Genomic DNA, 16,680 nt, shown 5'->3' with positions numbered 1-16,680 from the left:
GAAATAATGGATTTGTGAGCTGGTGCATTGTCTTGATGAAACAACACTTTCTTATTAGCTAAGGGCGAGCACTTTTGCTTGATTTCTTCGCTCAAACATTGCACTAAGTTCGCATAGTACTTGCCGATGATAGCTTTTCCTTTTTCAAGATAAACAATGAAAATTATCCCACACGCATCCCAAAAAAACCGACACCATAACCTTGCCTGCAGATGAAATGGTCTCTGCCTTCTTTGGAGGTGGTTCTCCCTTTTGAATCCATTGTTTTGATTTTTCTTTTGTCTTAGGTGTGAAGTAATGGACCCATGTTTCATCCATGGTTATGATGTGGTGCAAAAATTCTGCTTTGTTGCTGTGAACCTTTGTTAAAATCTCAATTGAAACATCTTCACGACACTGGCTTTGGAGTGTGAGCAAACGCGGCACCCATTTTGCACACATCTTTCTCATGTCCAAATTTTCAGTTAATATGCAATGTACTGCGCTTTTTGAAATGCCCACTATGTCTGCTAGCTCATGCACTTTCAGGGAACTAACTGCCACTTCAGATCCAGTATAACTTTATGGAGTTTCGTCACTGTTTCTGGCATTATCACCTCATTTGGTTGACCAATGTGATGCTCGTCTTGACAGTTTTTATGGCCTTGTTTAAACTCTGTAACCCAATATTTTACTGTTGTAAATGAAGGAGCAGACTCACCCAGAGTAGAATCCAGTTCAGATTTTATATTGGTTGGGCTGAGGCCTTTCAAATAAAAGTGTTGTATCACATAACGATGACCAATTTTCTCCATTTTCACAAATTCACTGAAAATGTTCACTATTGATGGGTGCCAAACAAACACGATATAACATAGCGTCTTTAAACTTGAAGCATATGCTTTATAGATTGCATACTTTCTAATACAGTGATATTTTTGAAACAACTACCACCATCCATAGGTCAGGCCGGGTACTTCTGGCCTTCCCATGTATGTAGCCAATCCATGTATTTTTTTCTCATTTATTTTCCAAAAATAACATTGCCATTTTCAAATAGATACTCTGAATTCCAAGCTAGCAAAATTCCATCCCAAGGCTGAGTTTATCTTCAAATATAAATGCACACTGGTGCAGTGGGAAGTATTTAGTGGGCTACACAAGTATGGACAGTATTCCACTTCTCTATTCTATTTTTCTGCTCTTAGATCATGAATTAAGGTTTTGACAGAGAATGCTTTTAATTCACCATGAATTCATGCAGTAATTTAGAAATATCAATGATTTTATTAATAAGAATGATCACTCTCAGCTCATATTTCACACCCAAAGCTCAAATACTCAGATATTTTCTTCACTTAACATTCTCATATCATAATGTCATCACTCTTTGTGCAGCTTCAACCTCCAATTTTTTGGGGGTCAGCAAGTTCATTGCCTATTCCACCAGTCATAATAGATCAGGTATTCTTCCCATTGCAATTACTTCTAAAATGGGTTCTGCTCTGAATTTGGTTTGAATAAGACGTATACGTATTAAAAAGGTTTTTCACCTGAAGAAATAAATACATTATACAGTCGATAAAAAAACCTTAAACATTGCATCATATTTTTATCAGAATGATAAATGAATTTGATAAAAATTTCAGAATTGTCACAACGGTGTCAATTCTGAAATTGTTCCATGAACTAATTTAGGAGTGTGCCAACACAATCTATGACTGTTGATGAAGAATTTGTAACACCAGGAAACTTATGCTTGCCCTATATATAAACCGAAAAGTATTTAGTTAATTTTCTCTGATCATAGATTTGCATTTGACAGAGTACTTCCTTGATTGTATAACAGGCTAACTTGGATTTATCATCATGTTAAAGTACTTAATTTATTGAAAAATTATTAATGTGAAATGAAACCATTCAGAATTAGTTTATTTCAAGGCAGACTGCTATGGTAATGTAAACTTCTGCTCAATGCCCATTTGAGAAAGGATTTACCTTATTATTTGAAAGGAACAACTAGTCATTTACAAGGCATTTTCATAACCTGATCAGTGCAGTGTTTTGCATACAGTGCTTTCCATGTGCTCCCATGCGTAGCTTGAATAAATTTTATGCATACTGCCAATTCCATCTACAATTGTCGTCCACATTGATCATTATTATTAATTTGTTTCTTCTTCCTCTCACTGTCTGCCTACCCTCTAGATATAAACCCTAGGCCTAGTGATATTGGGGGGAGTGCTGAGAAAGAACCAGGTCCCGACGAGGGTAAGGCTCCAATGAGAAGTCGTCTAGCTCTGTCTCTCTCTCTTTCTTTCCCTCTCCCTGTCTCTCACCCCCTCAACCTCTTCCCATTTCTGCTTCTCAGTTGCCCTTGTCATCCTTTCATTTTCCATTTATGTTTAGTTTTGCTTGATGGGTTTACTTTCCCATATTTTCTGAATGCCAAAAATCTAGATTTTAGTTTGTACAGTTTGCTAGTGCCTGTGAATGTTCCTGGATGTGTTCTGGGTTTGCACCATAAGTGTACATACAGTTCTTAATCACTTCCACCTCTTACTACTTGCCTCTATAAGTAATCTGAATTGATTTATGTTCCAGTATTGCATTTTGAATTAGCTTTATTTTTAAGTGAAAAATTAAATTGTTTGAAAATGTTATGCATTTCAATTTATTTTTAGCGAATGATGATATTTGCCATTTTATGATTTGCTTCTTCTGACCAAATTTTGTTCAATGTTTGTTTTTTCAGACATATATGACTATAGTATTATTATGTTTCCAACTGATTCCACTGGAGCTACGTTAATACCTCCTGTGCTCCGACCTAAAGGTATTTGATTCTGACTGCATGTATTTTTGTTCTCCTTTTGTCTGTGTTGCTCATTTTCCCGTACTTAGAATAGCACTTACTTTCACAGTTACCATCACCTTTGATTTTCTAACCTTAAATAGACTTCATGTATCATTAACATAACGCTAACTATTGTGCCATCTTCCTTCCCTGCCATGGCTGGGGTTGGATGGTGGTCCTACCTTGGATTTGTATTATAGGTCCAAAGCCTGGCCCGCCTCGGAATCTTACTGTTTCAGAAGTCAGCAATGGGTTTTTAATCACCTGGCAAGCACCATTGGAAAGATCAAACCTCATCCAGTATTATACCATCAAGTATCGCACAGATGCACAATGGAAGACATTAAACAAAGGGCAGATTCGGCCAGAGGAAACATCCTACTTGGGTGAGTACATTTCTTAAAATCACTGATTGTCACATTTCTGTCACTTTAAGTCATTCAGTCCATTAAATCAACTTAAAATATGAATTTTAAAGCAATAACTTTTTTCAGTGATTCAAACTGTAACCAAACTTTACTGCCAGCATTGCGTGTTGGGTAAACAAATCAATCATAATTTGAAGAAGTAGTAGTTGCAAGATTATTCAGATTTCAAATGTGCTTATCCCTTGGCAAACAGATAAATATTTTCAACTCGAATTTTTTTTAAATTAACAAATAAATACTATAGTTTGTACAATAGGCCATCATTGTATGATGTTGATTTCTCACACCTTTGATTTTGATTCCGAATTCAGTCAAGAATCTGGTTGGAGGAAGAACATACTACTTTCGGGTGTATGCAAACTCTGTGAAGAACTATGAGAGTAGTGATGAAATCAAGTTCCCTGTACCAGCTAGAGTGAAGCACAAGGCAATAACAGCTGGAGTGGTTGGTGGCATTCTCTTTTTCATTGTTGCCATCATTCTCTCCATTTGTGCTGTGAAGATTTGCAACAAAAGGAAAAGGCGGAAACAAGAGAAGGGTGAGTATTATTCAAGAGTTAAACAGTTTGATAATTCTATCATTAGAATGATTGGAAATTTTAGTTAAGTTAATTCACTTTATAACGCTCTAACTTTATAAGACTTTCATTTATTTGATCCATTGTTCTATTTAATTTAATAATGATAAATATCATTGCTTTGGAAAATGATGTTTAAATCTTGGGAACTTATTTTTTGTGGAGGTAATAAATCTATGTTAACTAATGCAAAGCGGAGAGCATGACATATTGGTATATATTTGGCACGTAAATAGGTCCGGAAAGTCTTTAATATCATGTGAGTGTACCTATAAATGTGAACCATATCCATGTATTTCATGTTATCAGTATATACAATTATAGGAGCCATGAGCCACATTAATCATAATACCAATTGCAATTAAAATGTATTTCACATGATGCTTTTGGTGGATATGTGAGATACATAAAACAAACAACATTGTTATTTAAAAATAATAATGTTAAATGAAGCCATCAATTGAAATCACTGAACTTAACTAATTAGTGATAATTGATATTTACTTCTATTCCAGGCAAAGTTAACACAATAGCAATATTTTTGCGTGATAGAGTTTAGCGTATTCAATTAAGGAATTCAATGACCTTATTAAACCACTCTTTTGAAAAATCATGATAAATCTATTTTGCTTTTTTTAAGGATAAAAACTGATTTCTTCCTTGTTAGAATGTGGTCAATATAATGAGTAATTAGTTCAATCATTAATTTCAGGTGTGAATTGTTTATTATTGTCAATTATGGAAATGGAAATGAGATGGGTGAAGTTATTTATATTTTTTTGAAATGGCTATTGGATTGGATATCCCTCTTGCCAATCTTTGTCTAGGATAAAACATGCATTTTGCACATATCGACTTTTTATTGCTAAAAGTTTTATTCAAAATACTATTTTTAATGCATTTCAAGTACAGTTTTACATTGATCAACCTCTTTATGTGCATGGCCTATAATATAAGCCCTATCTAGCTGGTAACAATTGCAAAAATTAGATTTTTTCCATTAACTTCAAATTGATATTGCATTTTTACTATTCAGACAGTGCTTTGCACTGGAAGGAAATTTTTCCTGTAAGTTCATAATATGAGAAGTATAACCTAGGTACCTTTCCTTAATTGAAGCTCTAAAATTGGTTCATTTCAGCAACTTAAAAGGCAATTGTGTGCATACATTGTTACCAAAAATTTTATACGTGATACAATAAGTTTTTGTCAAATATTTAACTTCAAAAGATAAGTTAAATAGAAATTTGGTCTAACTTAGTACAAAAGTCACTAGTTAAAAAGTTTGTATTAAAATTATAATCTTCTCCTTGTATTTGTATTTCAAATGAATGTATTTTTTATGAATAACTAATGGTTTTGACCATTTCCATTTTAATTAATTTTATAGAAACTAAAAAAACCCTCTCTCAACACAAAATGTGACCCTTAATGGGAACTCTTTCCTTACAAAGCTGCAAGGGAATTATTACAGTCTATCACTGTAAATAGGTATTTCTCATTTTTTTCAATAAAACTTTCATCACAAAAAGACTAACTGCACAAACCATCAATTGGCATTTTCAAGAACATGGTCCCAGCATTAAGGCAAGAGTAATTTGTGACACACTTTAAAAAAGTGATCAATGTTTATTGAAGTTCAAATGGGCAACATTTTTAATGTTTTTTTTGTCACTTTGTACTCACAAGAAGATTTCAAACTTCCACGAAGTTAAGCCTGCTTCCACAAATTATATGCATTCTTTATTTGTTTTATTTTCATTTGCTCCTTATAAGCCCAGTAGAGAAATGGCATCTATTGCTTACCAAACATTCTTTCAATTTCAAATTAGATACTGCTAATGTATTTTTGTATGCATTAATTACTAAGTTATTGTAGTGTTTGAGGAAGCAATGTTTATATGAACTGAAAAACAAAGCTAATATTTTGTATCCTCATTCTCCAATGCAGCGTACAACATGGTTGCTTGTAGGATCACAGATGCAAGAAATGGTGGCCAACCTCCGGGGGCGAGTCAAGTGCCTTTGAAAAAGTAAGTGCTTTGCATAAGATTTCTTGTACAGTCTCTTTTATTGGTTACTGAGGTTGAAATTTTATTGTACTTGTAATACCTACCTTGTAAATACTTTTATCATCTTAGGCTGTAAATTCAAATTGACATACCAGTTATTTATCAGGGATGAGCCATTTCTTCCTCTATCCCTGGCAAGTAGATATTTATTGATACTTCTAAATGTGCGCATGACACAGTAATCTTTATCTATTTTCTTTCTCTTCTCTCCTGAAAATGTTTTCCTGTTCATCTTTCTATGATAACCTCGACTCTTCCTTTTTTGAACAAATGTAAAATAACTTGTGATGAGTTTGAAATTTATAATTTCAAACGTGTGGTTTATTAGTGCTTGGTAGCTAATGTGACGGGAAAACAAAACCTACCACACTTTTTGTGAGAAAGAGATAATACTTATACTAATAGCTTCATGCTGCTAGATTTTGATGGATGTGGTGTCTCTCAATTTTTATTTTCCCTGGTTTCATTCACGCCATTCTCCCCCTCCGTTTGCGTGTGCGTGCGTGTGTCTGTGCGTGTGTGCGTGCATGTGGTGTGCGTGGCGCGTGCGTGTGTGTGTGTGGCGAGTAGGGTGGGGTCAGAAAGTCCACTCTCGGGAGGCCCGTAAGCGTGCGTGTGTGATGATGCAGGAGCAGCCAACAACAACAAACAGCTGATGAACGAACGAAAGAGCCTCCCCTCCCCAATGCTCAAAGGACACCAGAGTAAGGGCTCCTCCAAACTGCATATTCCAATTTAATTCATCTATTGCAAAGTATTTCCTTTATTTCCTTGTGGCTGCGTTACTTTTCTACCTCTTCTCTCCTTTCTCTTTGTGCATATCATGCATGCAGTTGGACCTTCCATCACTCAATCCAAATATCTGTAAAAACGTTGTTGTATTATCTCAAGTTTTATTTCCCTCTCTTGATTTACTCTCACGTTGTTTGAATTATAACAGCACATCCTTAACTGATTATGAAGTTACTCTATTAACATGTTTTATTGTGTTATGAAAAATATTTTTGTATTTTATCTTTCACTTTATTTCAATGTCTTTTGCCTTTATTTGAGGTTGGAGCCATAGAAGTCCAACTGCATCATTTGTATATTGTGCAGATAACTTGCATTGAATGTTTGGTGACCTTTTGGCTGAACATGGCTGTGCTCTTAGGATTTTTTACCCTATTTTTATTTCCATAGTTGTACTCATAGTAATTACTTGAATGACTTCAGGGCCTTCTTGAGCCACTAAATGTAATGATTCCTTTATTTAATACTCAAGAAATAGTTGAGGAAACAAACTTTTTCTTATGGTTTTGGTTGGCATATGAAAAATGTCCATTGAAGAACATAAAATGCCAGGAAGCCCTGTAAAATGGATAATTTTTATATTTCAACAATTTCATTTTGATTTTTATTGATGACAAGTAGAACCTTATTAAACTCTTTTTAAACTACCTTGTAAAATTTACCGCAATGGAAGTTGTGTGCTTAGTGCTTTTGGTTTGTCTTGCCAATAGCTGATGTGAGAATTGGAAGGCTGCTCTAGTAGATATTTTATGGCTGTGTGTTCTCTGTTATGTCTTCTAGATACAGTGCATATTATAGGTATATACATATTTACATATATTTAATATGAATAATTTGTGAATTTAAACACTATTTAATTCTCGATCAAATATTTAATACTTACATGCTCTCTATTTGTATGCATATTTGAAATTTTTGTATACGAAAAACTCAGCAATTTCTCCCCAATATCTGATTGTGTTCACAAGAATTAGAGCATTTAATGAACTTTTATTCTATTTTCTTATTATACAAAAGCTCACTCTCTTGTGTAGCATTATTGGCACTAAACATATAATCTTTGTTTCTCTCTTTTTCTCTATCCTTTTCCCTTGCCCTCCCACCTCTTCCTATTGTGCTGCCCTTCAAAGGAGGAAAAAAGGTGAAGAGCTCGGATAACTTCAACTGTTGAGTTCTCAAGCACCTCATTGACTCTTCTCTGCCATTTTGCACCTTGCCCCTGCATGTTTGTTTCTTACATGTGGTTCCATTCAATGTGGTTTCTTAGCTGTTTTAATGGGTGCTTCTGTTATGCTTTTTCTTTGTCTATAGAGATATTTTAACAGTTTTGTGAGTCAAAAGAAAAAGAATACTCTACAGCGTGTAACAAGTTTCCACTGCCAAATAACAGCAGTTCAGTGTATTCAAATTTATGAAGACTTCAAAAAAAAATATTGGTGCCTGGTTTTTAATTATCAGTTTTGGAAAAAAACTCAATTTAAAGATAGATATGCAAGAGTTTCTCATAGTCTTGGGCATATTTTAAATTCTTAATGATCTATAATTATCATAAGCCAAAGTTTAAAAATAACTTGAAGAAAAGTTATTCCCCAGCCTCAATTCTGCCCTTGCCATAAAAGGAATTTCTGTGAGTAAAGGCATGATGGCTTACTTGTATTTCAATCTTGTTAACCCCTTCACTGGTATGGTTTTATTTTATCATGCACAATGTTTGAACAGGTGAATGAAAAATATATGGCTACACTGAAAGATCACTAATATTTTAATTAATTCAGATTTTGCACATATCTTTTATTATATTTTAAGAATAAAATTGGCATGCATAAAATTCCACATCATAATGTGTAATAAAAGGTTTTTAACCATTTTTAAATCTTTTTTTAGTTTTCATCGATTTTAAAATTGTTTTGGTCATTAATTACACATATTTATAGTGAAATCACTACCTATTAGTTAAGTCTTATTGCATAAAGTAAGATCATTATCACATGGCCATTAATTATTTTTATGGTGAAATCACAACTTATTAGTTCAGTTGTATTGCATGAGGTAAGATGTGTAGATACCATTTAATGGCTACTCTTAATTAATCAGATGATCCCTGAGGGGACTTAGTTTCCATGATGGGTTTGCAATGGCCAATAATTGTGCACCACTACAGTATTACCTTCAGCCAACTACTTCTGAACTTCATCTTTTTTATTTTCTCTGCCGCAGTTTTTCACATCAGAAATTGATGCCCATCTCTTTCAACCTTCTTTATTAATTTATGTAGCAGTCACCATCCTCATTTATATCATCTGCAATATAAAAATAATCATGAAAGTCATTCCCCTACAAACCTTAATGTATATATTTGATTAAAGCCAAGGTTTACTTTTCAGTCCAAAATATAAACTCAAATCATTGGCCTGGGGGTAAGTCAAAGTTAAGGCAACTGGTCAATATAAGTTTAGAAACTTACAAAAAATTATTAAAATTTCCCATGAAAGTATTAAACAAATAAATGAATAAAAAAGGTTAGGATGCAAATTAATCAATTAAATCAAATAAATACTGTTCAGGACAAGCGTTGCCGTAGCATGTAGCCTTGGTGCACATTAGGATATGTAATCACTCAATTTTTTTCAGATAACAATTAAATAATTTACCCAAAAAATTAAATGTACAAATATTTCGTCATTCAAATAAAATTCAAATGTATGCTTTCATTTGCTTGAAAAGGCAGGAAAATAGGTGTACATATTAGATAGATAGAGTATTGCCTCTGAAATAAATAAAACAAAAATTAAGACCTTTAGTTTCAGTTAAATGCTAGAAATTACCCACTGATCCCAGAAACTAATTTAGCATTAGCTAACCGTCTTATCATTGAGATTTGAAGAAAGTAAAACAAATTTCAAATTAAGTTGGCATGTAACCGGGAGAAATTATAGTCCTCTATCTTCTATGGTGTTCTAGGATAAATTGTTGTTCTTAAATGTACAAACAAATTAAAAATGCTCAAATCCAGCAAAAATGAAGACAAAAAGCACATGGAGATGAATAGTTATAAATGTTGAATGATTTTGTATTGCCTTTCAAATGCCATTGACAATCTCATCTTGATTTAAATTTCATTGCAAAGCATTTCCCTTCCCTAGTTGGTCAAAGGCCTGTTACTCCATATTTGCTACTATAACTAAAATGTGCAATAATAAAGCTTTGCAGCTTAGAGGATGATTAGCTCAAAAAAGAACAATCTCTTCAAGTGTCAATGTTAGTATTTTGTCAAACATCTCAATTTATAACCATGGGTCAAGAGTGTTGGAATTCATATTGCAACATAAGTGATCTACCCTTGTTTTAGTCTCTCCTCCCTTTTCTTAGATGGAAAATAACCATGAAAGTTATTCAATCTTGCTGCTTTACCAACATTGGGGGATAGTGATGTAATACTTATTGCATTAAATTCTAAACATTAAATTATAAACAGTTGTGTCGATCAGATAGATTTAAAATATTTTGTTGGGATATTTAATGAGAAGTACCATTTTAAATTGTGAATTAGTGTTTGCATTAATTAATTCATTTGTATGTATCTCAAAATCAAATGTAATAAGATGCATGCATGTTATTAGAGACAAAACTGAACAACAGATAAGACTTTTAATTTAATGACAAGTATTTTGCATGAATTATACTATTATATCATCTGGTAATTATGTATATATAGTTACTACTGTGTACATTCAGCAAAATTTGTAAATGCATAGGAATCAGTGCATAAAATTGATTCATAGTGGCTCTTTCAAAGTATCTTGCAAGTTTCATGGAATACATTATTTAATCTTTTTATTATTAAATTTTAAATTGACTGTCATTAATTCCTTTGCTATATCTTCAAATGTACAACTAGGCACCATCACATGTATTTTAAAAATATGCAAGTGCACATTTATATAACACACTGTGATCTTTGGTGTAAGCTATACATACTTAATCTTAATATGCTAATGTTGCTTTGACAGAAATGCATGGACTTATCAAATGTTTATGAAGCAATTTCCCTCATTTATCTTGATTTACAACTTTCAATACTCTAAATGTGGTGTAAAAATGCTTATGGTGTGCATAAACATGTTCAAAAACATAGTAAATTTAAAGTTGTAGAATTGATATTGTGAGTTATCTCCAAGAAATTTCAGCAAAATAAAAATATTTTTAAGTAAAAACATTTCACAATGTATGCATTTTTATTCTTGTAAGAAGGTATAGGACAGACAATACTGTACACAATAATTACATCATTCCATATGCCTGTAAATATTTTTTGAAGAAGCATTTTGACCAATTGAAGAACACCTTAAACAACTTCTGCTGAACTATATATTGATTGCACCTGAACTGTTCTTTATATGTTTCTTTCAGTTTTAATAGAACTGCTAATCCATTTCTCTATTTTTTTATCTATACAGCATGAAACTGTGTTTATACCTGCATGCTTTTGCTTTTCAGTTAAATCAAATGCTGCATATTTGTTATATTTATTTGGCCAATCAAGAGCATGGAATTGCCTGCATAAAATTATGATTTTTTTCATAAAAACGCTAGCTTTCTCTAATGCTTATGCTATTAATTTTCTCCTGCAGACTTAGACAGAGCAGAATACCAAGTGTGACCCTAGGTGCTTTTAAGCAGATTCAAACCACCCTCGGTCAATTAGCCAGAGCCTGGGTGACCCTCAAGCCGATCGGGAGCAGGAGGGCTGGGGAAGTCAACTGGTCATCATCTCATGAGAGGCAGCACCTCGAGGAGGAGGAGTGCTCCCAACGCTCCCCCCCACGGCCTCCCCCTCATGGCCCTCCTTCCCCATTCATCCAACCCATGCCAGGTGCCTTTCACCAACTCCACGTACCCCATCCTCACCCACCCCTTCATCCTTATTACCCCCACCTGCATCGCAGTGAATCTCTGGAGAAGGCCATTGCAGCAGGGCAGAGCAGTCGCCCTCCAGTTGCTGGTCCTCCCTTCCTGAGGCCCCTGAACAGGATCTCCCGTGCACCTGATGGCAGATTTGTGGTCGATGCCAGTAGCAGCAGCGATGAGGGTGGTTTCATTCCCCGGCCCTCCTGGCGCCGTCCCCGTCCAAGGCCTATCTTTCCAAGGCCCAGGCCACTCCCCTTGGTGGCTCCAGGGTCTCCACCCTTTGATGGCCGGGCCAGCTTGAGGTCAGATGGTTCCGGAGAGAGCTGTCTCATTGCCAGGAGGGTCCCCCGCCACCACTTGCTATCCCACCCTGGACCCTCTGTTATCTCACAACCTGTTGGGCCACCAATGATCACTGTGCCTGCAACCATCTATACACCCCACTTCCGTGCCAGCTCTCCTGGCCCAATGGCTGCTGTGACTCCCCAAGCAGCTGGGGGTGACTTGTGGTTCACACCGACTCCCGTCCACAACTTCAGCGACCTAAGTTCAGTGCGCCAGGCCAGCTCAGTTGAGAGGTCATTGCCAACCACGGCAGCCACCCACTCTGGCCTCAGTGGCCTAAACTCTTCCCTGAGGTCAGTACATGCTCGCTATGCACAGGAACTGCCCTCATTGAGAGCCATCCATGAGGAGAATGGGCGGTGGCAATGGGTCAGGGCTGAGGTACACCAACACCAACACCATCATCCCCCTCATCCACTAATGAGGCCCGGACAGCCCCCACCTGCTGGACCTATGGTCACCACTACCCCATTAACTCACAGGCAATCTGGAAGACATATTCATGGACCTGCTCCCTCTCTTCTCCTCCATCACCATGTACACCCCCATGCTCTTCTGCCACGCTTGGTGCAGCAACCCCCTAGGCCCATGGTTGCTGGCCATGCTCCCTCCCACCTCCGTGTTGCAATTCCAGCCAACAACCAAGTCCCAGGACCATCAATGGGTGCAGTGCCACAGACAGCAAGCAAACACCACATCCACCCTTCTTCTATGGGGCCACAGTCAGGAAGTGGCAGAATGGCCCCCGGGGGTATCCCTAGGGCTCGTCTTCCTTCCCGTCTTCACTCCCGTCCTCCTGCAGCAGCCAGTCTCCGTCACTCACGTAGTGCCCCAGAGTTGGGATCTGCAGAGAATTATGCTGTCTCTTTGAGGGCCAGTCTAGCCAGTGGATCTTCCCGGGGATCTCAACGAGTCCATCCTCCCCATGTGGTTGTAGGACGTCCAGGTGGAGCTCCAGAGCTGCTACATGAAGCATCCCCCGAAAGTCGATCTAGTTCCAGTGGATTTGGGAGCAAGAACACTTCTCAACAAAATCAGAGCTCCCACTCTGGGCAATCCCCTCTGGATGGTAGCAGTATAAGTGCAGAGTGGAGGGGTGCAGCTCCTCTACTCCAGCCAGCTACACCTATGCATCACCATCATCCTCACCACCTCGAAATGCCTCCTGTAGTTGAGTTGGCACGCCCCACCACACAACCAGGTCCTCCTTACAGACCACCACCACCCCCTCCTCCTCCGGCATGGATGAACCCAAGGCAAGCGAGACCACAATTTGCCACTGCTAGTACTGCACCCCCCCAGGGAATGCATTTTGTTCCACACCACACCCGAGGTGCTGTACCTCCTCAGGAAGCTCCAGGGTGGCCACCACCTCCACCATCACTAGATCTGGAGCGTGCCCTACTCCGGGGACCCGCTGTAGAGAGAGAACCCTTCCCATCCTCACCTCCCAGGATACCTCTACCACCACCACCACCCTCTCCTGTGGCATTGCCTTCCTCACAAATTGTTGAACCACCTGATCCAGAGGCTCCAGATGTCAGTGTTGATGACCACTATGAGTTTGACACAGTGTTTGCAGCAGATGGCACTCCAACACCAGGGACACCGAATCAACGGAGTATTGGAGGGAGCATATCAGGTTTTGGTGGCAGTGCTGGTGGCATGAGTGACTCAGAAATATATTCATCATTTTATCCTCGTCCCAACAAACCCTCTAAGTATGAGAATATGGAGGCTAGGGTTCAGGCCATGAAGGAGGAATTTCATGCTTATAGGCAAAGACAGGCAAAGAAGAAAAAGGGTGAGGAAATGGAGAGTGCATGCTAGATTGACTAAAATATGTACGCGTTCAGCTGTGCACTTGTCAAGGTGCTACCTCTCGCAGTTCTGTAGGTAGTAAGGAAGGAGTTGTTATGTAGCTGCAAATCGACTGTTGGGTGGGATGAATGAATGGAGTGACATCAAAGAAGAAAGAAAGGATGCCTCTTTCAGTGTATGGTGCTGCTTGCTGCACTAAGCTTTGGAATGGCATATGTATTTAGAAAACTCCTAAATCCTCCTCCCCAGCTCTCCTTCCATGATCTCAAGAGCCAAAACTTGACCAAATCACCTTGAAATCCCCCTCTGGTGTCCCAAAAATATTTCACAAATGCTCAAGGGTGCATCTAAGTTGAGAGAGACTCATGGCACGCTAAAGTGTATTATAAGGTTTAAGTATGAGGACAAAAAGACACATCGAGCTGAGTGATCAGAAACGCACCTTCAAAGAAATAACTCTTTGATTTCAAGAATATTTAAAATAAGGAACCTAAACAAAGAATTCATCGAATTCCCTTAATTTCAAATGATTTTTAGTTCGTAATTCTTCGAAAGACAATTTTTCCCAAGGCTCATCAATTTCTGGAAGAAGTGTTTCTGAAATACCCTTCGCAGAGTAGTAGTGTAATAAATTTACTAAAGATGTATCGAAATTATGAAAGATTATGAGCCAAATAAAACTATCTCAATGAAATGCAAGATTATATAAATAATGTTAATTTAAAAGTTGGATGCAAAGGGAAAAATAGCTGTGTACATGAGTAGTTTTTGAGTGCGGTTTTTCAGTAAACAGGGGCGAGATGATGGTTTGGTGTGCACTTGTGTCTGTATGCGTGTGTGAGTAGGTATGAGTGTTGGATATGAAATACATTTAGCAAACATGCTTGATGAGAGCATGAGTCCAGTGTAATATGGGAGGGTGAGGCTTACCTCCCCCTGTCTTGTGTCTGCCTTGAATCCAATTCTCCAACAGTGGGCGACAGTTTCATATCATTGTCGTTCTTCTTCATCAAAACTAATTTTATTGCTAGCCTGGCAGCCAAATGATTGTTTAATCCATATTTGAGAAAATAAACACCAGACACACTAAATGCCAATCCAAAAAATAATGTAAGTTTTAGTAGTTGTTCATTAAACAACTTTAAACCTTTGGCGCAGTTGTTGTCTATTAGTAATATTTTGTCATTTGATATTTCTAATCTGCTTCAATATATAGTTTTATCAAGTGCAATGCCTTGTATTAAGATGTAGTTCTGGTCAAATATTTTCTGTGACAGGATTTGAATTTGGAGCCATTGATTTTCTTGTGCCTCCCAATAGTCATGACTGATTTATTCTTGTCGATGGCTTTTCATTGCATTGCATTTGAGTAAGGGGGAGGTCTGCCATCATCTTGATTGAATAGGAGTAAGTGATTGTTTTCAATGAAGTACAAAAATAATGTTATATGATTTTTATGTTTTTTGTAATTTAAATGTACATTTTGTTTTATATATTTGTACACTTGTCTGTTGACCTATATTTAAATTCTATTTTTGTTTCTTTGATTGTGTGTATCACATACTTACTTGGTTTTTAATGTCTTGCATGTTCAGCAAAAATTATGGAGGCACTTTATAATTGGCCCAGGTGAATTCGAATGGACTTATTCTCACACCATACTCTCCTTTGCATCTCTTGTTTGAGAGGTAGAAGAAGAATGTGTGATGCCTATTTATTGCCAGTCAGTAATGAAACTATCCACTAGCTGGCCATTATTTCAGATTATTTTCTTCCAGCTATTTTTGCCCCTCCACACCCAGATAATGAAGTTGTATCATGCGTTCTTTGAGCAATTGCTGGAGTGAGTGCCATACGGAGTGCTTGATTGTATACCTCCTATATTTTTCACTTCCACATCCCACAACTTCACAACACAAAATGTCTAACTTTTCGTGCGGCAACGTTTTCTCGCATATTTTTAGTAGACATACCACTACTAATAATACTACTGTTGGTGTAGCGAACTTGGATTTCGACTCTGAAAAACAAATATATAAATAATATATATAAATAAATATATATATATAAATATGAATAAATATATATACAAATATGAAAGCGACACAAAAAGGGCAATACTTCATCACGTAGGTCTGACAATTAACTCACATGAAAGTTCTCTTCAAAACTACAAAACAATTCTGAATCAATGGAAGCATATCCCCCTCTCCACTTCCCCAACACCCTTTTCTTACTTACAAAGACCAATGTAATTTGCTGAACTGTATCCCTTGTCCTTGCCCTTTATCTTCCAGTCCTTGCCTTCCCTTCCACCACTCATCCCTCAAAACTCTAGTCCATCCCAGTCTTTTTATTCTCTCAGACCTTGCACATTATTTCCCAGAACTCCAGCCTCTACCTCTCTATGAATTATAATTATCATCCCAGTCTCTTGTTCTATATCTTAACCTTAATCACACCCTATCCTCACATGCTCATTACCTCTTGAATCCTTGCCCCACATCACACGCAAAACACACTCACTTTTAAACTTTCTTGTATGTCATAATTGGCACAGCAGTACCACAGTTAAGTCCAAGTTAAAAAAATAAAAGAGTGTTGATGATGTTGAGTATAGGGAGAAGAAGATGTGAGGAACCAAGTATTTAGCAACTAAAGGTTTGTGAGAGAAAAGGAATTCTAAATTAATTAAGGCCATTGTTTTGTGGAGGATTGTGTCCCCTGTCATGCTGCCTAAGGGAAAACATCGGTTTTGTGCATATTGAGGGACTTTGGCCACTCCTATGCCTGGAGTGGATTTTTAGACATAGGTTTTAGCTGTAGGTGTTGACTAGATGAAAGTTGTTACTGTGTAACTACGCTGTATGGGCAACCAAAATACAATAATGTTGACAGAA

At 37.0% G+C, this 16,680-nt stretch overlaps 1 protein-coding gene across 6 annotated transcripts in view; it reads left to right on the top strand.

Moving 5' to 3' along the window:
• Nucleotides 1-16,680, top strand: part of LOC139700136 (protein turtle-like) — a 744,763-nt gene extending 728,083 nt beyond the window's left edge. For 4 of the 6 annotated variants that reach the window (XM_071598677.1, XM_071598673.1, XM_071598675.1 and 1 more), the window contains 6 exons: nt 2,188-2,250; nt 2,735-2,815; nt 3,037-3,222; nt 3,576-3,803; nt 5,794-5,875; nt 11,338-16,680. In XM_071598677.1, the coding sequence (XP_071454778.1) occupies nt 2,188-2,250; nt 2,735-2,815; nt 3,037-3,222; nt 3,576-3,803; nt 5,794-5,875; nt 11,338-13,789 (3,092 nt within the window). In that variant the 3' untranslated portion in view covers nt 13,790-16,680. The remainder of the gene's footprint in view (nt 1-2,187; nt 2,251-2,734; nt 2,816-3,036; nt 3,223-3,575; nt 3,804-5,793; nt 5,876-11,337) is intronic. The other 2 variants (XM_071598678.1, XM_071598679.1) reach the window with 2 other exon arrangements.

The sequence above is a fragment of the Hetaerina americana genome, unplaced genomic scaffold, assembly GCF_022747635.1.
Source record: "Hetaerina americana unplaced genomic scaffold, ioHetAmer1.1.p SCAF_10, whole genome shotgun sequence".
In the NCBI taxonomy this organism is placed as follows: Eukaryota; Metazoa; Arthropoda; class Insecta; order Odonata; family Calopterygidae; genus Hetaerina; species Hetaerina americana.
Note: the sequence above shows the minus strand (reverse complement) of the source record. Positions and strands in the feature narration are given on the sequence as shown.